The 22,734-nt window shown below is 39.6% G+C and overlaps 1 protein-coding gene across 4 annotated transcripts in view; it reads right to left on the reverse strand.

The window, feature by feature from the left end:
- Nucleotides 1-22,734, reverse strand: part of trappc9 (trafficking protein particle complex subunit 9) — a 233,478-nt gene that overhangs the window by 87,735 nt on the left and 123,009 nt on the right. For all 4 annotated transcript variants that reach the window (XM_082521363.1, XM_082521361.1, XM_082521362.1 and 1 more), the window contains one exon: nt 9,785-9,895. In XM_082521363.1, coding sequence (XP_082377489.1) covers nt 9,785-9,895 — 111 coding nt within the window. The remainder of the gene's footprint in view (nt 1-9,784; nt 9,896-22,734) is intronic.

Genomic DNA, 22,734 nt, shown 5'->3' on the forward strand with positions numbered 1-22,734 from the left:
TGGGTGTGACTTCTAACACTTTATTCCTAATTATCAGCATCCTGCAATAAGCTGTGTCAGTGAAGCCCTTTTTAATGGCAGTAATGACACCAGCTTAGGATGAGACGGTCACAGAAAAATGACCCCTTCCTAATTAAATGCTGTGTTGCCTCAGACCAAACGTAGACGATAATCACATTAAAGCATATGGGACTGCTTTCATCTGACCAATGTGAAGAAACGAATCATTTCAGCTGTAAGCTCTGCGAACGCACGCCTCTCTGCTTCAAATACCTCAGCGGTGCAAGAGATTCAAGTCTTCAAAAACAAACACTACCAACAGATTAAACTTTAAAAAATGATTCCAATGACAGCAGTGGCGATGCTGAAGCGTCATAAAATTTTCTGTAATTGCTTCCCGTCAGTAACTATTGCGTTGGTATTAAAGCTATTTAGCTTGTTTGCTGGAGATATTTTGTGTAGTTCTTGTGGTCGCAGCGCTATGCATGCATGTCCTCTCGAGTGACAGGCTGTGATCCTGCTGTGAGGAGTGTGTACAATTTCAAACACGTCCTCCATGGCGTGTTAGAGAAAAGCAAATCGTTTGCAATCGACAATTTCTCCCGAGCCTTTTTGCATATTTCTTTAACAGTGCGCGATTGTGTTCTGTCACTGGGGAGAAGCAGAGAGCGACGAGTGTACCGAGAGCAAGTGTGTGTATGTTTTCACAAAGAGGGTTATTTTTAGCTCACGTGCAAAAGCTTAAGAGTGAAATCCACAGAGGCCTGTGCAGAGGCAGGCGAGAGCAACAGTCTATTTTTAGATTGCGGCTGACTCTTTGTAACCCTTTGTTTGCAGCAGCTGCAGAGGCGGTGATGCTCCATCCATTAGCGTCTCGTTCGATATATGCTGAGCTCCAGCAAAGAGGAATCCTTACAGCCAATTACTGGATGTGGATAGGCAGTGAAGAATGCCTCTGTGCAGACAATATCCTAATGCGCTGGCTGTCATTAAAAGTGAGGATTCGTGTGCTATTACAGGGCTTGACAGTGTTTTCTATTTCTGTTTCAGCTGTTAAACGCCAGCAGCTTTTTTGGGGGCTGGGTGAAGGCATTTTGCCATTATTAGACAGCGCAGTGAAGAGAGGCAGCAGGGCATGTGAGTGCAAAGAAGAGAATGACGTGCAATTTAATCCCTCAGTTGGAGTTGAACCAAGGATGCTGCAGTTTGCAAATAATAATACATTACAAGTGTTACTGTAAGAGAACTGGATAATCCCTTGAGGGCGCAGGGCTTAAATGTCACATCAAGGTTAATTAAGTTACTGGAGAAGAAACCGTATGCGAGTCATATAACCGCCATGTCTGCCTGTATGAATAGCAGAGCCCGTTTTAATAACCAAATAAAAGATGAAAAATGACTGTGAAACAACTACAAGAGGCTGATAGATGGAGTGGTTCTAGCAGCGCTGTATATAACAACATGTAAAAAGAGATCTCTGTGTTCCAACAGCTTAAGCATCCGCAGATAGCAACAGAGCTAAAACGCCCCCTAGGGAACGTATCGTTTCAGGAAAATGTGAGAGGAGGAAAAAAGAAAATCTCTGTAGACGATGACAAAAAAAAAAAAAAAAAAGACAACAGGTTGTGGAGCAAATATACGTGTCAGTGGTCACATGTTCTTATGCTCTGTCCTCAGCAGATATAAGGTGCTTTTAATAGATGTGAAAGATAATGAGTATGTGTATTTTCTAAATGCTTTCTAAAAAAGAAAAGAAAAAAATTATGATATAAAAACTCTGAGCTAGGACTGCTGGGGATGGGATAACTGACTGCAGATGTATTATGTGCTCTACTGCCATAAAAGTAGCACAAGAAGGGGGAAAGGTGGTCACCATGGAAACAAGCTTTGTTTAAAAAGCTCATGCAATGAGGCGTGTCTGCCCTTGTGCGCACCGATCCAGCAGAGCCAAAAGGCACAGCGAATGGGGAGGAGATGGCAAGAAATGAGAAAGTGCTGCAGTGAGCGCTAGCCACACGATCGACTACAGCTATTACGGAGCTGGCTCAGCACTCATAATGGTGGACGGCAGTGGAAACTAGTTAGCGCCAGGAGGTTGATTCTGTAATAAGATGTAAACCCCCCAAAGGCCTATTTAAATCTCCAAGGAGACGCAGCTGTCTGCTGATGCAGAGTGGGTGTTGGAAGGTCCGAGAGCAACCTGCTGCTGGCAAGGAAAGAAACACCAGATGACTTTCAAGGCTCGGAGCACGCAAACTACTCAGCCCTCAGAAATGATGCTGATTTTAAAAATATCCACTGACTGATGTGAATACTACTCTCCCATAAGACAACAATAACAAAACCCAACAACATGACCGTATACTGATTGCAGATAATGATCAGAGCTGAGCAGTACAAAAACTGAGGCGTTTTATGAGGAGGAAATATTAAACATTTTTCCGCAGATGATTTTTCTGTGTGATTCCAAAAAGAAGTCATTCTAACAAAAATTACTGTGGAGCCACTCCGGCTTCCTCCCACCGTCCAAAGACATGCAGTTAGTGGGGATAGGTTAATTGGAAAGTCTAATTTGCCCATAGGTGTGAATGGTTTTCTGTCTCTGTGTTAGCCCTGCGACAGACTGGCAACCTGTCCACGGTGTACCCTGCCTCTCGCTCTAAGACATGGGCGGAAGGCATGAAGTCCCAAGGCTGCTCTTAAAATATTTAAATAAATACATAAATAAAAACCGTAATAATCTTAAATGTATCTGATTTAAAGTTGGCTGATTTCCCTTTAAGTCCATCTCCTTTTGCACCTCTGCACTGCTGTAACCACTTGCACTTTAATGCCCAACAGTTTGTCAGTGTGTTAAACGTGAAACATGAAAGACTAATGAGTAACGAGAAAACTCAAGAGTACACTTGATTGTTTCCTTGAATGTCCTCTTTCAGACACACTGTCGGGGCTGATTACAGTACACACTTACACATAAATGTACAAGGACAAAAAGACAATGATTGTGGATTTACTGTTGAAATCATGCTGCCTCAAGTGTGGATACTCTGGAGTCTTCTGCTGAAAAATGCAGACCCATCGCTCATTACCATTGATGATCCATAACATGAAATTTGGATCTTGGTGCCAATGTCCAAGAGAAACAATCAAGATGTACACAAAGGTAAAGGCTTGATGGGAAACTTGACACGCATAGTGCAGCTTTTAATATCCAGCATTTTTCCTAATATTTGAACCTTTGATTTGTAAACTCAAACCCACCTTCCAATTAGTGTAAGATTTGGGCACAGTGGCCTAAACTGTGGAATGAAAACTATTAAGAAAATCGGGAAGATATTGACGATGAGGTAAGAAGAATCACACGAAAAAGAGATGGTCACGGACCTCCTCCAATGGGTTACATTCATCCAGATGACAGCTATAGACAGAAGCCTCAGGGCTTCCGCTCTCCATTTCCAATAATTAGATACTGCTCCAACACGTGCATCAAACCCATCCTACACAAAACAATCAGTCACCAAACAAACTGACTGACTTGCAATAAAACCCACGTAATTACAGTGCTTAAGAACTCATCTTGGAAATGAAAATGACTTTTCAGTGTGACATGTTGGACAGTATTTCTTATTTTCTATTCATATTAACAACAATTTGCTTCATCTCATAATTTGCTCTATAGAATCTAAGAAATGTTGTATCCACCTGACAGCACAGAGGATCTCTCATTTTCCTCCTCAAAGACTACAGAGTAAGTGAAGGGCATGGTGCTAATTTACATGTCGTTTATGCAGAGCAGTGACCGTTAGTGTGTCGTCATTTTGGGGGGATTAGCTACCATGCAGTAATCACAGGATGAATTCATTAGTTCATCAAATCCATAATTAAAATAAACGGTGAAAAATACTAAAGAATGAAAGCTACATTTTACAGTGCCATTGTTCAAATGGCCGTAATTTCTGAGAATTTAAAAGTTAACAAACCGCTTTTGCGTTATATTTTGCAATGACAAATCCATTAATCACATTTAATAATTTAATCCATCAAAATTATCCACACTGACACCACAGAAGATGAAGAATGTGCAAAAATGAACAGATTTTTAGCGTTATACCTGCTTATGTTATTAGATAGCTGCTTTGTGAGTTTACAGTATGTGCTAGCAAACTACAAAAGGGCACCTAAATTAAAAAAAGAAAAAGAAAACAGACGTGTCAATTAAAATGTCCTTCCATTAAAATTTCACAGTCACCAACTAGAACTGTGCAGTTTAGCTAGCTTTACAGAGGCTTGTGCCAATTGCAGGACTAGCTATCCTAACGATGTAGGACTCACCAACAAGCTGTACAAGCATCTCACTTTCTATGGAGCTTTTCATAATTTGCCAGAGGTACTTCCAAACCTCTCAAATCTTCAATGATATCAAAAGCAACATATCCACAATTCAGCTTAGCAACATAACTCAGTGAAAGTGAGGGTGAGGCCGTTTACCGTTTACCCTCTGGAGAATAAGTTCGTTTGAAAAAAAGGACGACAACTACTGGTGCAGAGTGACACTGAAGTTTGAAAGTGACAGACCTGACCTATGTTTGGATCTTGATTGTTTAGCACCTTTAACTGCTGACAGCTGAGAATTTGCTCATAGTTTTACAGACTAAAAAGACAAGAAAAAACAAATAAAATCAATTGGTCAATGATAATTTTCAGTATCCTTCAATTCTTACAAGTTAGAAATTCAGTCTCAAATACCAACGTATAGGTCTGCATTTCAGTAGCAGTAACGGAGCTTGAAATTTGCATTTCACTGTATTCCAGAGCAGCATTCTATTTTCAGCACGATCCTGTAAAATCTCACACTTTGAATAGTTTTGAGAAAGAGCATATTACGCCAGGAAAATCTGCAAAAAAGAAGAAAGGACACACTATCGTTCCTCTGTTCTTCTCTGTTAAAAGCCGAAATGGGAGGAAATAATGGTTTGGATATCACTGTGGTGGGATCGCGTCAGTGTTTTGGAACCTTTTCAGGCTCCCAAACATCAAAGTGAGCATTCGCAGTGTGAGGTACTTCACTTTTCTCCCATTTGCCATTAAAGAAGACCATGAAGAGGATGAAGACCTTGTAAGACACGTCTGTGAATGATGTGAGAAGATGAAAGGAGCACTCAGTCTCTCACCCTCACAGGAAGAGATTACACATGTCACAAACTGAACTTCTCCAACACCGATAAGCTCTGTGTTTTCCTGTGACAGAAACTAAGTTATCGGATGTCATGTATCTGAAAATGCAGAAATGTGTATGAATATGGAAAAAGCTCAGTGTCTAGAAAAGTCTAAAAACTGCATTTCTCCTCTTCACTCAAGGCGGGGTTTTCATGACTTTTTATTTGCGTAGCTTTGAAAAGGCTCAATGTAAACAATTAAAAATCATAGCAGGAAAATACGGATGACTGACAGAGTCATTTCTGCAAACGTCAGATTGAAGCATTAGCTTCAGCAGTCCTGGATGAAGACTCCAGAAAACATCTTGTGCCTGACACCTCATTCATCATAGAACGGGACAGAAATATGAAATGACAGGGCCATCTGATGTCAACAGAGGATGGAGTTGGAAAGACGATCACAATATGGTTCAGCACAGTGGCCCTGTTTCTCACCGCATGCAAAATTCTACCCCACTCTGCATTAAGCATGCTCTGGGTATGTGAGAAAGGCATTTGCAAACATGGAATGGGGGATGAGTGATGCTGGGGAGGCTATTCTCTACCTGGAAATAAGTGCATGCTGTGAAAGAATCAGCAGGCTGCTTCTGAACTGATTCCCTGATGAATTCAAATATCAGGCCTCAAGAGAAATATCTATGGGACGGATATGCTGATTGGTGGGGCCTAAGGCAATAGCTGTCTTTAAATGGAATGCCATTCAAAGGAGGAAAAGACGTGCAAGTCTATACATACATCAACACGTGAATGTTCGACGGAAAGCATGAAAAAGTGCTTGGGTAAATGGGGCTGGTGTATAAAGCGCTTTAAGTGCTCAGGCAGAGTAGAAAAGCACTACATACTAGCATTTGCTGCTACTTGATACTTGTTTGCCTCAGTGATTCACTGTCAGATTCTAAAGAGGCAGTGTTTTACAGAGCATTTGACTTCCATTTAAGGTCATATCTTTGGTTTTATGATTGCATCTGTGATGGAAGAAAGTGAAGTTCAGCAACTAAAGAAATTACATAGCAGCAACAGATGGCCTGACTTTAAACAGCAGAAGAAAATACAGTAAAACAAAGACTGATACGAGAAAATCAGCATCACAAACCTTAATTCAATAACAGTTATATTTCTGGTTTAAACTTTTCCACCCACCAAGTTTGGGTTGTATAGTTCGCTGTACTCAAAGCGGACCTGTCAGGATTCTCCTTAACTTGTTGACTGGCTTTTTGAAAGCAAGGATGGAACAACTGTAGAGAATTGTCAGCGTTCAGTTGTGGATTCTTTGTGTGCCATGTTTCTCTTTTACATTGTCTCAGTTACAAGTAGTTATGAATAACCACCGAGCACACGCATTTGGTGCTTCACACAGCCGCTCTGAGGTTTTAGTTGCTTATTTTCAAAGATAACTACACTATCTGAGAGGACCAGGGTCAAATCAATCATTGGTGTATGGATGCATGCATCTTTTATAAGTATAATAATTTCAGTCTAACATGTAAGTTCTACATTTTTTGTTCCACAGAGGGTGGTAAATGGAAAACCAGCATGGAAGTTTGGAACAGAAATCTCTTCCAAGAGACTGAAAAGGGTAAAATTCCATTTTCAATCAAATACATATATTCAAAATATGGCATTATTCAAGTTGACATCAACACCTATAGGTAAATGTAAAATAATTGTTTTGGGTCTGTATAGTAATTGGAGCACCTGGAGAGCCAACAAAGTTCAAACATTGGTCTTTAAAGAAGAAAGAATGATGAAAATAACTATTGGGAAAGCCTTTAAATTGAGACGTAAATGTAACGAAACAGATCCTCCTGTGGTCATAAATGACAGCAACGGCTTGTTTGGAAGTCTTACCAGGAGAAAGCTTTTTTTTTTTTCTTTTTTGCAATGCCCTTCGGATAAAACCAAACAGCACATCAGCACAGACACTTCATACCAACTACGGATGGTGGTAGCGGGGTGGTGATTTGGGCTTGTTTTGCAGCCTTAGGACACGGGCACCTTACTGTGACTGAGCTGACCATGAACTCCGGTATCATGCAACAGAACAAGGATCTAAGCACAGCAGCAAATCTACAACAGAATGATTGAAAAAGAAAAGGATCAAGTTGCTGCAACGCGCCGGTCAAAGTCCAAACCTCAATTGATTAAAATGCTGTGTGGACTTGCAGATAAACACCCTCGAACCTCAATGAACTGAAGCAATGTTGTAAAGAAGTGTGGGCTAAAATGCCTCCACAATGATGTGATGGATTATCACACAGAAAATAATTACTTGAACTTATTGCTGGTAAAAGTGGTTCTTTAAACAACTGAATCTTTGGGTAAACTTGATCGTTAGCTGGACTGCACACAGCCCTATGAAAACAGTACCCATCAGTGTTACAATGAAAACCCACTACACTGCTGGTATTATAAAAATGCAATTTTCTTTTTCCTTTTAGAAATTTGAAGTTATCTCCTTCTAGACAATAATAGCCCAAAATTGTTGAACTTAACTAGTCATTTCTAACCAGGAAAGATTATTTGAAGAGCCGACTGCTGAGCTGTTTGGCTGTGTCTGAAAAGATCCCTTTCCACCCCCTAATTCGTCTCAGAAAATAACATCCCACCCCTGTAGAGAAGGGCCTATGAGTCACCAAACGGTGTACCTCCGCTCATGACCAAAGATTGCACTGGAGAGAGAGTGCCGACAGGAATCATAATTTGCCACTTTCCAGTGAAATGACAAGCTGAGAGAGACAGACACACAAGCGAGTGAGGCCGAGGTAAGCTGCAGGAGACGCTGATGATTTATGTGCACATGTGCTGGCATGTCTGAGTGGTATGGGTGGGGATGGAAGTAGGCAATTACAATTATTCTCTGACTTAGTAGATTTGTGTGCATTTATATTGTACTTTGTTACACTTTAAATTAATCGAACCATATTACAGAGGGAAGAAACACTTATCTATGCTTAAGGAATCAAAGCGATGTTCTTCTACACCAAGAGAGCCACAGAGCTCTTCGCTGTGTGTCTCAACATTGTCAAGGAAACAAAACAACAGCAGCAAAAAAAAAACCTTTTAATATAAACAGTGGCTGGGACCACTGGATGGTCATAATTACTGTGACCATTGCAAGAACTTCAAGCTTGTTGCCTTTGAAATGGTTGTTTCAAAGACAGGGAGCGGGTCTGTGGCCACCTGTAGTCGGTTGCCATCCTTAAAGAGGCTTTGATCTGTCAAGATGGTGATAAAATGGCAATAACACAGTCAGCCTGCTATAAGTTTGTGACTGAATAGGGTAAAATAACATTTTTCTGAACTGGTGAAAATTGCAATTCTGTAGCCGTCTGTTTCAAATACACAGAATTTCACATCAACTAGAAAGTCATATTAGACTACTGTGAAAAAGCACCTCCTCCTTTCTGATTAACCTTTTTTTGCATATTTGTCACACTTGTATGTTTTAGATGATCAAAAACATTTTAATGTTGAACATGTTGAACTTTTAACTTTTTCTTAATTTTACTGCTTGTCCTTCTACTGAAACTTCCACTAAAAAGTCTTCCTGTTTAGTTTGCTTTTTCACTTTCTACAATAGAAATGTCTTTAAAAAAAAGTGTGTCCAGAGTAAAATTATAGGACAGTCTGGGCAATGAGCTCCCAAGCACCTTTTCTGTAGTTTCACACATATGTTTCGTGCAATCGAGTCCCAGATTTCTTTCATTAAACAAAGAAACATTTCTTCATCGTGTACTAAAAGTAAGACGTGCTGTTGAAATTACATTTCTTTTTCTTATATTGAGAAAATAAGGATTTAAATGCTATTTACACTGAAAGAAAGGAAATTGTTACTAGTTCAGCCCACTTAAACTCAAAGTGTGCCCACATTGTAAAATAAATAAAACACAGCACCACTACATTAAATAAAAGAGCTTTCCGAGGGAAAATGCACGTGTCAAGTTCTGCTTTACCTTTCCTATATTTAAGGATAAGCTATGCAGTTCAATAACAAATAAACACTCAAAGCAATCATCGATTGACGTTATTACCTACACACGTCTCATACTTTCTGGCATAACCGAGGCAGATTGTAACTGAGCTACATACATCATAATATACAGACGACTTAATGGTACATCCAAGACTTTCTCAGGTTTATATCAGAATCAGAAGTCCAGGCGCAGCACAACAATATTTTGCAATTACACCTACAAGTCAGTGTGTTTATATATAACAACTCACAAATAGCTGAACAAATCCATTAAAGACATGTTCATACCCACAGATCATGGCCATAAGCAAATACACGCAGCTATAAGAAAGACGAAAAAGAAACACCTATATTAACATTTAAACACTCGCCCTGCAGAGTTCTAGTCAAGTAGCTGGAAGGCAGGACGTCAATTCATAACTTTGATTTTTGCTCTAGGCAGTAACTAACAGTGAAGTGAACCAGCTCTGAAAGACCTAAAATATTGCCTGAATGCCTCAGGTGAAAGAAAAGAGCCAAATAAACTTGAGAAATTGTTTTGTTTTGACTCACTGAAAATATCTGTATGTTTGTAAAAGTCAAACCTTCCACTCACCTCTGGCATTCGCTGGCGTGGAGAACCAGGTCCTGATTGTTCTTGGCCCTGACAGTGAGTTCGTGCTCTGTTGGGTTGAAGATGTCGAGCAGTAGATGACAATGGCGGGTGCTGTGGACACAGAAACAAGAAGTGACTGTATATTCTGCACCATGCTGCCGTCAGCAGTTTTAGCATTTAAGAAACGCTGCAAATGTTAGGAAGAGGTCCCAGGAGGGTGCTGGAAAAACTCTACTATAACGCCATCCTCACAGAAACATCGAAAAATCAACTTATATTATAGTTTGCATCTAAATATCATGGCACACGTATTATATTATATTATCTCCAGTATAATATTATCTAATAATCCCGAGTTATACATGTCCAGCTATTTATAAATCAATACTTGGTATATATTATCTACTTCTGCATAATGCTTATATATCTAATACGATACCATTTCCTTCCTGTGTTGTTTTATGGTCTACTGATGGTTTTTGTATCTTTATTCTATATTCAAAGTGAAGGAGGTACTCTTAGTATGTCAGTTGTTCAATTGCTCTCATCATTTTCTCCTCATCTGTCATCTGTATTATTTTTCATTACTCCTGTTGTTTTATTTTTTGTAGATTTGTTGTTTTTAAATGTGCTTATAAATGAATTGACTTAGTTTTGCATTATCTATATGGTTCTGTTGCTCGTGTGTTTGGTAGTTTAAGCTGCACCTAGAATGAGATATGCTGCATAAACAAAGTCTTGCTTTTTTCCATTTTGCACAGGTTTACATAATTCACACTCACAAATGCTAAACTTAAAGCTCATCATCTGTGTGCTGCAGTCTGTCTGTAACCTGTGCATACAACGGTTTGCTTATTCATATAGGAGTTCATTATTTTCTAAATTAAATTACCTTCTAAAAATACAGGCCAACATACATGGGCCGACCAAAAGCACGACATCAAGAGAAGACACGGTGTGAAGTACTCATCACTCCTTGTCACAACATCAAAGGTGGCGGTGCTTTCATCAGGCCCACAGGTCTAGCTGGAGCAGGTCATCTCCACATAATACCGCGCCTGCTTTTCTCATGCAGATCATAAGAGGGCCAATTTGTGATTTAGATCAAGTCAGGAGAGATGATGCTGGATTTTCAAAGAGTTAATTTTAACCCCTAAGTAGGTGTTATTTTTTTTCCCTCCATAATGACAGATAAAAGGAAGGACTGTCGCAAAACAGAAGCACACTGACCAGTGCAGCGAGTATATGGTTACATAAACAAGCAGTTTATAGACGTACAGCAACAATGTGACAGAACTTCACGGCTTTACGGTATTATATCTATTATTTGGACTCTTTACATTATAGCGCCAGATATTTGCTTTAAAATCAATATTTACCACATTATTGGTTGATCACGATAAACCATGATAAATGAGTCAAACCTGTAAAAAATTACAGCTAGGACCTACAATTCATTGCCGACATTTTACTTTGTAAACAAACAAACTGTGTTCAAACAGTGAACACAGAAACTATAACTAGGAACGACAGAACTGACACCAGTGTTGTAAAATTTTGTGAAGTCCATTGTTCCATCATCCCTCACATTCACCCTCCTCCCACCGAGCTCTTTGCCTCTTAAATCTCACGGTTAATGGAGGCTTTAGTCGAGCTTTCCCTAGTCCCTAATAAACTGACGTGGCAATTAAAGGAGCATATTTTTAAGGCCTATCCCGGTTCCTTTAATTGTCTAGTTGTCTTCGTTGTCAGATGTGATTAACAGGCAGAAAGGGGGAGGTGCTGATTTATCAGCCATCCTGTTCAGCGAAGGAGATCAATCAGGCATCGAGTTAAGAACGCAAGCCTCATTGCTCATGTGCTAAGCACCAGGTAGAGTGACAGAACAGACGGCAATGGAGGCGCACACGATGTGAAGTCACACATTTTTGTAGGCGTTAAAAGACTAAAGGATGAAATGATTCTGCGCAGCGGTTGGACGACTTCATTCAAGATCTGTCGCCGCAACAACTGCCGAACGCCTGTAGACGAAAGCTAAAGATTATGCTTTTGAACTAGTGGGAACTGAGTCATAACACTGAATCATTTTGATAAGTATTCTGAGCTACTACGCTGGGCACAGAGATCTAAGCTGAATAAATAATTCAAATCCGCCAATAGGGTTTCAAACTATTTGTCTCCATTTCAGTCAGTGAATTTTTACATTCCTCTTTGAAAGCAGAGAGGGAGCAAAATTATCCCCAGCGTTTCAAAGTGAACGCACATCCAACCTGCTTCTTTGTTCGTGGTGTACAAAGCAAATCATTCACTAATGAAACAGGAGTACTGCTGCCTTACATACATTTAATATAACTCACAACTATAGATTGCTTGCTTTAGTTGTGGAGCAACACCCTAAAGTTTTGAAGGTGGCAGGGATTCGTTTCATCCTACTACCAACAGATTTCCATGCATATGTGATGACACCTGCAAAAACAGCAGATCATTTTCAGTGCACCTGGTGCTGTGCCAAAGAACAGAGTACAGTGAGTTAATGACTGTCACTGCCTATTCCCGAGAACCCCACAACACTAACAAATGAACCACAAGGTCAGTATTCTACTCATTTGAAGAGGACCCTGTTGCAGAAGAGTAATTCTCCCAACTGTTGTTTTATGCTCTGTTTTTCTTGTGTTCTTGGACTCTGCTGGAAATGCTTTAAAATATTTGGCTTTGCATGAACCTCAGTTCAAAGCTAGGTCATGCTGGCTTTGTAAAGCAAACAAATATAGTTAAACGACAGTATATAATATATAGTTAATGTGTACCATTTTCTGTGGACACATCCTACTTTGCAACTGTATATTTTTATCCTCGGACTGCACTAGAGTAGCTTTGCATGACTCTCACTTCAAAATAATCTTTATTTATGGGCCTCGGTGCTGCTACTTCCCTTAAAGACAACTTTCCTCTGATTAGTTTCCCCTCACAAAAAGGTTTGAACAACACACGAGGTGATCTCCCTCCCAGAGCCGTGAAAGTCATAAAGAAAATCCCCCGACTGACATCACACAGAAAGACAAATGGGGGGGGGGGGGGGGGAGGAGAGTCTGAGACAGAGTGGTTAGAAAAAGCTCAGTCTGAAGCCTGACCTTTTAACCCACAGGGATTACTTTGTATCTGACTTTGTTATTTGAAGTTTTACGTGTCAAAAAATGAGAAAAAGTATAATGGGTCGACTTTTTAAAAAAACTATTCAATCAAAGTGTTCGTCATTTTGATGTGATTGGGGACATTGTTGAGGCAAGATAGCAGGGTGGTAAAAATAACACTGCGAGAACCAAAAACGCAAAGATCGTGAGAGCTGGGCCCACACCTCAGTCAGTTCTGCAAATTGCAATCAATACGTGCTGATTTTGCAGACCTAGTCTGACACAAAAACGTGACATACTCCCTGCACACTAAATGTAATGGCGACTGAAGGGGTATTTTTAGCTACAGCAGCCAGCAATAAGGGACAGCTGACTCCATGTTTATGTCCACATTTAACCACTGAGATTATTAAACACACAATGAATATTTGTTATACACTAAATGTCTTGTCAGCATTTGGACAATGTCCATAAAGAATTAAAATCAAAGCCCAAACAATCCTTTGCCAAAAAAACAGTCAACAGAAAACACACTAAAGAAGAATATCATGAAAAAGGTCTTTTTTTTGTACTTGGTGCTAATTAAGCACATGCAGCCACAATCAAAAGAAAGGCTGTTGATTTGAAAGCTGTCCAGATGACAGTCATCACAGCTTGCCTCCTCTCCTCAAGGAGGGTAAGACGCTGAAAAGGCTGGATGTTCACAGAGTACAGCATAGACCACATTAAAAAAGGCGTTGATGGTAAAGGAACAATCTGGTAGGACAAACTGAATCTTTGCCTTTTGTCTTGTCTTCCTCCCATCACCCTCTGACTCGTCCATGCACTCAGTGTTGCGATTGGCATTTGGCATAGAGAAAAGATTTTAGACACTATTTCTTATGTGCACAATGAACTTTTCCACGTGTCTTCTGTCCTGTCATGGCTGCCTCACCATGAACCTGGCTCTGCCGGAGGCACTATATAAATACAACTGTATTGAAATTAAGCCCACTATTAAAGTAACTGGGATCGCAATAACACCTCAGCTGTGCCATAAACCGACTGCCTCCATGTCCTGCTGCTTGTTGCAGTAACTCGTGGTGAAAGAGGCCCAACCAAGGGGGTTTAAACCCTTTTTTGATTGGTCCTAGCAAATATTCTAAAATTTTGAGACAATGGATTTTAGATTTTCATAAGATACAAATCATAATCATCAAAATGACAACAAAAAGGCTGAAAACAAATATGAAACTTAACTTTTTCACGATGTTCTCAGTTTTAGAGATATACTCGTATTTTAATTTTTTAACAGTATCTCCACATGGAAATAGATTTTATCTCTCCGAGTTTTACTTCACCTCTCCTTGACATTTTTCATTCACTCCAAAATAATTTTCACATTAAAATTTCGACATGATACCCAGTGAGGGCTGATGTCAAAACTTTTTCACAGCCCTACTGTTTACCAGAAAGTTGTGATATCTGCCAGCAGTGGAGGCTGATCTCCATATTCTCAGTGAGGCCTCAGTCATACAAGAGAATGTGAGAGGTTTGTCACTCGGGTGCCTCGTGACCTGACGCTAAATAATGTTTCGTGTTCTTTTACACATCGTACGTGGCAGCTGTTACACTCAGAATTCAGATTTATGCAGAGGAACAGTTTGTAGTAAAATCTGCTAAAATCCTGCGCTCCACACACACTCAGTCCCCAACAATTTCTAACAGAAGACTTATTAACACATATTTATCCATCTTCAGTATCGTCTCATTTGCTATCACATTGTTTTAAGAGAGCAACACATGCGTAAAACCTGAACTATTCTATTTTTTTAGTACATTACTTGTTCCCTTATTTTTGAGCCACAAATTTATGCTGTTTATGCTGGTCATTAATGAAGTGAACAAGCTGCATCTGTTTATAATTTCTAAATGATGAATTTTCCCCACTTAGATGGGGCCCATTCTCAGCCTGATGTGTGGTTTCTGTGCACGCCACCGCTGGCAAGTCTGCCCCTGGTTCATACCACAACAGAATTGAGATTTATCACAGGCAATTGTGGTATTATCACAAACAGACTGCATGTAAGGGCCAACTTGATCCAGTTAAACTAAAATTGATAGACTGACTCCATCCTACTGCAGTTTTATCCCTGTCTTACAGCTAGCTTGACGCACCAAAGCCAGTTTGAAGTTTTCAAAGGCACATTGTCACAATTACTTTGCTCATGCATGTTTCCAACGACCGTTTTCACTGATGTGACGTAGCCTGAACTATGCATGATTAACAGAATGCACGTCCATAAAATTTTCCTCCTCAACAGCAAAGCATTTTTCCAGGTCAACACAGTGCTAAGTGAATAGGATTTTAACAGGTTCCTGTAAAGTATGGATCACTGAGCATTTCACACATCCTGCCTATTCATCACATTCTTTAAGAGATCTGTCAACTCACTCTGAAGAGGCCCAAAAGAACAAAACGCTACTGAATTGTGTCATAAACATTATGAGTAAAAGGTCAAATAAGATGTGATCGGTAGAATAGAGAAAACTCAAACTGGCATTTAACTTAGACTATAAAAAATATAAACTGCAGGCATGGTGGTGGGTATGTTGGGAGGCTTACTGAGAATATGGAGATTGGTTATCTGACAACCAGATAACCAATTGAAAAAGGGTTTACAATGTCAATAAAAGCGTATTTTATATCAGTAAAAAGTAAATATTATATATAGACACTGCTCCCAGAAATTAAAAAACAAAACAAAAACACACACAGAAAAGACATCAGGTCTCAGCAGAGGGGGGAAAAAGTCATGCTGGAAACACAGATATGGACTGTGTCAGGAAAGAAACTAAAATGATCGACCTACAGAATTCCCAGACACCCAAAGTGAAAAAATGATGCAGCAGGCTAGTCCATGAGAAGTCCAGCAACTCTAAATGGTACTCAGTAGTTTGTATGACCCCCACGTGCCTGACAATGTCAGGATAATCCTCAGATAGTGTCCTTTTGGAATTCTTTCCAGATCTATTCTATTGGATTTAGGTCAGGCAACCGTGGTTCCAGTCAGTTCTTCCAGGAACTACCTGCATACTCTTACCACATGAGGCCTGGTGGTCCTTGGTTCCACCAGGAGGAACTAAGGACCCACTGCACCACCGGAGGATCTTACAATGGGTCCAAGGACTTCATCCCGATTCCCAATAACACGTGGGGCGCTGTTGCCCAGCCTGTTGAGATCTGTGTATCCCTCTATTGATATGATCCTGGCAGTGCTCATCCTGTTCCTGCTTGCACGAAGGAGCAGATACCGGTCTGTGGGGTCCAGGTATCGCCTCATGCTACCAGTAGTGACACTGACCGCAGAAAAACACAAAACTAGCGAAGAAAAGATGGGGGTGGGGGGGACATCAGGGGCCTTCACGTGGGTTGTCTCATTGTTCCCCCACTAGTGCACCTGCTGTTAATTTCATTAACGCCAAAGCACCTGAAACAGATTAACAATCGCTCGGCTACCGAACGAGAAACAAAAGGAGATGGAAATCATGTCGTGTTATTTTAGGCACAGAACCACTGCAGTGGGGCCGGCCATGGGGGGTTGAGGTGTATGGGGAGAGGAGAATCAGGACAAAGTATAAAGTTGAGTGAATGTAATTTATGTTTGGAAAATCCCCAAACACTTATTGAACCTGGTCGTTTTTTCATTAAAGACTGATTTGAAAAAAAAAAAAAAAAAACGACGGGTGGGTGATCGTCTTGGGAGGGTCCAGCTTTCATTTTCTTAAGGGAGCTCCTGCCAGGAGAAGGTTTTGATAACCACTAATTTAGGGTGATTAAGTTTTACGCTTTCACATCGTAGACAGATGATGTTGTCAAGCACAGCATGTACTTGTTCATTTGGCTTACTTCAAGGTATTTGATCTTGATATGATTTAGTAAAATATTCCATTTTTCAGCCAGAGCTGACAAGAAACAAGCCTGACTAGACTACACTCAGCAACCCTCAGTTTTAAACAAATTGTGAAATTTCTCACATTCTCTTTGCTCATAAGAAGCCTAAAGGTTAAATCAGTTTGTTGGCGGCCAGATTTTGTCCCCTAATCTTATTTTGAAGAAGAAGGAGACAAAAAAAGCTTCTCCCTAATTCATAAAAGGTCACTAAAGCGTATGGCTATGCATAAGGAGATATGACCTTTTGCACATTTGCCTAATGTGCAAGCCACTATTTTATTTTGACATAAACTTATTTAATTTTACTTTTCACTTTATTCACATTGTGTTCCTTACTTGATATAAGCATATTTAAAATGCTGTGCATTTGTTCTGGAAGCTAAGCATTTGCATTGAGAACTGCATAACTCAGAAAAAGAGACACAGAGACAGACGAGTTAAAGTTCTTGAACAAGAGTAGAGTGGTAAATGAGATGCAGAGGTCACAGCAGAATGTAACTCGTTAGCGTAATCTGCTGGTCTGCTGTTATAACACTAATATTACTGTACATATCAGGTGGTGACATGCTGGTGAAAGTGTGAGCAGTGAAAAAGGCAAGCAGGGAGTCAAAGGAGGACAGTAAAAGGTGAACAGCAGACGGTGGCAGCTATCTTATTAGCCGTGATGGAAACATTACCCAACACTGATGAGGGAGCCAGTTAGCTAGCTAGGTGACAAAACATGCCTCACTGGACAGTAACAGTGAAGGACAGAGACAGGAGAAAGAATCACAACTGCATAGAGTAATGAGCAGATTTATCTTTGTAAAGCTGTATTTATTCTTCTTTGTCTGCACCTGTGGATCATTGCGAGTCATCTCTAGGACACATTCATGAGTTGATGTCACTAGCAATCCAGCAACACACAATTCTGGATTAACCATACTCAAAGCCACCCACTTGTTGGGAGCAGGTGAGATGATTCTTTTACAAAATGTCATGCATTTATTAGAAAACAACACTTAGATAACAGACAGTCATGCAGAGAGATGCAGCAGTGGTGCACTAGTTGAATTCTACAACCACAAAATCAAAAGCTTTACCATACAGCAATTTACCAGCTAAACAAAAGTCTTGTTTTATTCTGAATTTAACAGTGATGCCAGGAAGGAACTATATACTATACCTGACAAATACGAAGCGCTACCTTTAGTTGAATTAATTAATTACACAGCCATATGAAGGTGACTACTTGGGCATTAATAACACAAATCTAACTAGTTTTAGCTTTTTTTCCCCCATACTGGTTCTGAAATACAATTTTCATATTTACTATATCAGCATTGGTACAAACTGTGGTCATGTGAACTATGTGATGGTTCCCTTTTAAGTCTGCTTCACATGTAACTTGATACAGAACATGGCCTGAGTTAACTGTTTTATTAGTTCAAAAGAGAAATAATAAGCAACACTGCACTGTTTTATCTGTTGATATTGTTTACATCCACTAATCATTAAATACCAGTGTTTCCCCAATAGTGAATTCATTGGAGGGCAGAAAGAAGGAAAAAACAGGAAAAAAAGAAAAAGTAAAAAAAAAAAAAAGTAAAGTAAGTAAAAAAGAAGATGATGATGAAAAGGAATAGACTGGATGAGGAGAACGGTGGAGACTAAACACTGATGTAAGCGGCTGCTCTACTACTACACAAATAAGGAGGATTTCTCCTGGTTTTCTTTCTCTTTTTAAGAGACATAAAGAGGAACCGATAAGTAGAGAGACAGGAAGGGGAGGAGAGGGAGAAAAACAGAAAAACAGATCGTAAGGATAAGCTGCTGCATTATTGAGCAGTTTCGTACCACCACTTCCAAATTCTCTCAACTTCTCTTTTTTTAAAAATTCAATAGTGCTTATCAGAACAAGTAACGCTGACTCTTCAACAGGAGAAATTCAAACAAAATGAATGTGTGTGGACTCTGCATGGGTAAGCAGACAATGGGTTTTTGAATAAATGTTATTACACTGTGAGCCCCATGTGTCTGAAATATTTATTGTAAACTATCTCAATCCCTCATCTGTGAGCCTTGTAGAGGTAGTCTTAGAAGGTCCAGACGTGCTTTTATTTACTCTGTGAGTGTTAAATGGTAACAGTGATGCATCAGTGGATGGTCAAAGGTCGTTTCAAACACAGGTGCCCCTTAGTTTTTGGTGCTGCATGTTATTAACACAGTAAGAAAGGAAAGTTGGCGGCACCGACTTCTATCTAACACCTAGTTTGCTGAGCTGTGAAAAAGAGCACTTATCCTGAATGTTTTTGTTTTTATATTAATTACATATTTCAGATCATCATCGAAACATTTTAATAGAAGACAAAGCTAACCCGACTAAATACAAAATGCGCTTTTTAAACGATCATTTCGTTTATTAAAGGAAAAAAGTTATCCAAACCTATCTGGCCCTGTCTGAAAAAGTAATTGCCTCCTAAAACCTAATAACTGGTTGTGCCACCCTTGGCGGCAAGAACTGCAATCAAGCATTTGAAATTACCGGCAATGACTCTTTCACATCGCTGTGGAGGAAGCATCTCAATTAGATTTAAGTCGGGACTTTGACTAGGCCACTCCAAAACCTTCATTCTGCTTTTTTGCCATTCAGAGGGTGACTTGATCGTGTGTTTCCGATCGTCGTCTGCTGCATAATCCAAGTTTGTTTATTTATAAGGACAATTCAAGTTAATCGACATTCACACCTAAATACATCATGTAAATATGTCAGATTTAGCCACATAGACAAACTTTCATCTATAGTATGCGAATAAGTAAAATACAGAAAAACGTAGGAATTAAACTTATATCCATATACCAACACGAGCCCGAGTTTCAGGACATGAACTAATAGCTGGATATTCTCCTGCAGGATTTTCTGGTAGCAGAATTCATGGTACCCTCAATTGTGGTCCAGGTCCTGAAGCAACAAAGCAGCCCCAGACCACACTACCTCCCCCATGTTTGACTGTTGCATGATGTTCTCTTTATGAAATCCTGTGTTAGTTTTTACACATGATGTAACCTTCCAAAAAGTTCAAGTTTGCTTAAGCAGTCCACAAAATCTTTTCTCAACAGTTTTAGGGATCATCATGATGTTTTTAGGCAAATCCCAAAATGTTGATTTTCTTCCTCATCCTCTCGAGTCTCAAGAAGTCACTGGGATGAGTGACGAAATGTTTCTGTTCAGATGAATGGAATCAACTTTTTGGGATTTCCTCTTACTACTCTTTGTATTCTTTCTGGTCAGTAACAGATTTTACTTTTAACTCTCCAATGGATGCCACGCTTACCACCGTTTCAAATCCAAATCCTTGGAAATGGCTTTTTAACCCTTTCCAAACTGATATATGTCAATACTTTCTTTCTCACTTGTTCTTGAGTTTCTTTAACTTTTGCACGATGTGTTGCTTTTAATGATCTTTGGATGACTTCACTTGGTCAGATAGGTTCTATTTAAGTGATTTGATTTAACAGGTCTGGCAGTAATTAGGCCTGCAGGTGCGGCTGGTCTAATTCTATTAACCATATTTCTTTGAGTAAAGTTAACAACAGTTACTCAATGAAAGAGCATCATTCTGCTGAGCAGGCATGCAGGGCAATGAGGAAGTGATGTAGTAACAAAATTCATAGAGCGTTAGCACAGGGTTTGTGCACATTTCTCTTTGAAAATAGCACTGCAATTGAGAGCAACGACAGGCAGCTGAAGGAGAATCATTATGTTTCTGATATAATTTGACGTTTGACGACAGTGTAGGTCCTGTAGGTTGAGGATGATCATTCTCTAAAAAGAAAATCTGATGGCTGAAGAGACGATCTTATTACAAGTAATTCCACCATAAAAATCAGAAATACCCAAAACTCGGCTTTAAACATTCAGAATGAGAAAGAGCTAAAGGTAAAGACAGAGGCCGAGTTTTGGGACACACTCATTCTGAACATCTCCCCTCTCATTCCAATAAATGAACACTTTTAAAAGCAACTATCCTAACCACATCGAATAATTTCAATGTTCTGATCACTCAATGAGTAAGAAAAATCTGACAAAGTGTTTAATGCTAGTTTTTGGTACTAGCCAAGTTTTCAAGGTATTGTGCTAAAGACGTTTTATGAATATCTTTATTATATATTTAAAAATCCCAATCCTAAATTTACCTTAAGCAACTCAGATATAAAATACAGCACGCTCTGCACGAGACTCTCCATGCAAACATGGAAAGAGGCCAAATATTCACACATTATGTTAACAGTACAGTCTGTCTGTGGGTGAGGAGACTTCTTGCACGTTAATATGCACTGCGGTTTTTGAGCACCTTGCTTTTGGGTTGGTGAGGGCCAAGGACTGAAGATATAAAGCCCACTGAGTCAGTAAATGTGGAATTGAGCCATAATAAATTTTCTCCATAAGAAGAAAGAAAAAGGTTAGTTCACTTTAGAGGAGTTTTTAAGACTCAGTCTACTGAAACATTTCTAAACCTTTCAATTTCAGCACATTTCAAATATTTTCAGATCTAGTTGATAACCAATAGATACTGTATAATAGAGCTGTGAGGCTGAGAGAGCTAAGGGTGCTATAGAGATAAGGGAGAGGGGGCTGTGATGACAGGGTGATGGTATAACAGTCGGTGCAGCACATCTATCAGCACAGTGCCAAGATTGATGGCTTAAACTGCAGATATTATTACTGCTAATGATTCACCTCAAGTGGCCATTACTCTGCTATGATCCGTCTCCCTTGCTTGGAGTTTTTTCACGACAGTTGGGGGAACTAAAATAGTAAAGTGAAGCGAGACAGACCAGGGAATAAAAGTGGGTGAGGATGGGTGAGGATATGTGAGGCCATGAATATCCATTCAGTGTGCCTGCTCCTATCTGACCCATCTGTGAAAATATCATCTCTATGTCCTCGGGTTTGGTTAACAATAGTGTCATAGCAGGGCTGCTGCTGCAGTGGTTAAAGAGAATGTCAGTATCTGCTCCCCAAATCAAGAGAGAAAACTGTGTATGACGCAAAATGAAGCTTTAAAAATGAGATTTATCAACAGTTGCTGTGACAAGGGAAGCTCTGTGATAGGTTATTATTCATTGCTTGTCGCTAATGTTGAGTTAGTATTGTTATTTTATCTGTTTGAATGATGAGGTTACACGAATAGCCCGGTAAGATATAAAAGCTGCATGGAAGTTGAAAGTCACAAGATCAAAAATTGAGGAAGAACCATTGAACTCAGACTTAACTTCTTCCCACGCACAACGGACGCTAATGTTTTTGTCACTTTTTATGGAATCAAACTCAAAGTAAGGTCAGTACTTCCACGCTTTAAACGCTGCACGCTCATACTCTCTCCTGCACTCGATATATGATCCACTGTTGATCTGCAGACAGCTGTTGTCACGAATGTCGCACTCGCTTACGTCACTGTCATGAGACATTCTCGCAAAAAAAAAAAAAAAAAAAAAAATTACAGTTTTAGTAACGCAGTGTTCCTACGGGAAAGTAACGGTAATCTAATTACCGTTTTTGCAATAGTAATCCCTTACTTTACTCGTTACTTGAAAAAAGTAATTGGATTACAGTAACACTACTGCCCATCTCTGTTAATAGGCCAGCAAAAGATTTAGAAATTATGATTATTTACGATACTATTTATGACCATTCATTCATTCTGTAATTTATTATTCATACCTTTTTGTGCACTTCATATCCACTTTAAAGTTTACCGCGTTGTGTTTTGTTGCGCTTTTGAGGCGATGTGGGACAGTTTGTACTACGTATGTCAGTACAATAAAAATAAATGGTTATCTTCTCATTATTATCCTGTTGTTCACCAAACTAGCCCACCAGTCTCTGCAGACCCCACATTCAC

The sequence above is a fragment of the Aulonocara stuartgranti genome (genome assembly GCF_965226115.1).
Source record: "Aulonocara stuartgranti genome assembly, chromosome: 22".
Taxonomy (NCBI): domain Eukaryota; kingdom Metazoa; phylum Chordata; class Actinopteri; order Cichliformes; family Cichlidae; genus Aulonocara; species Aulonocara stuartgranti.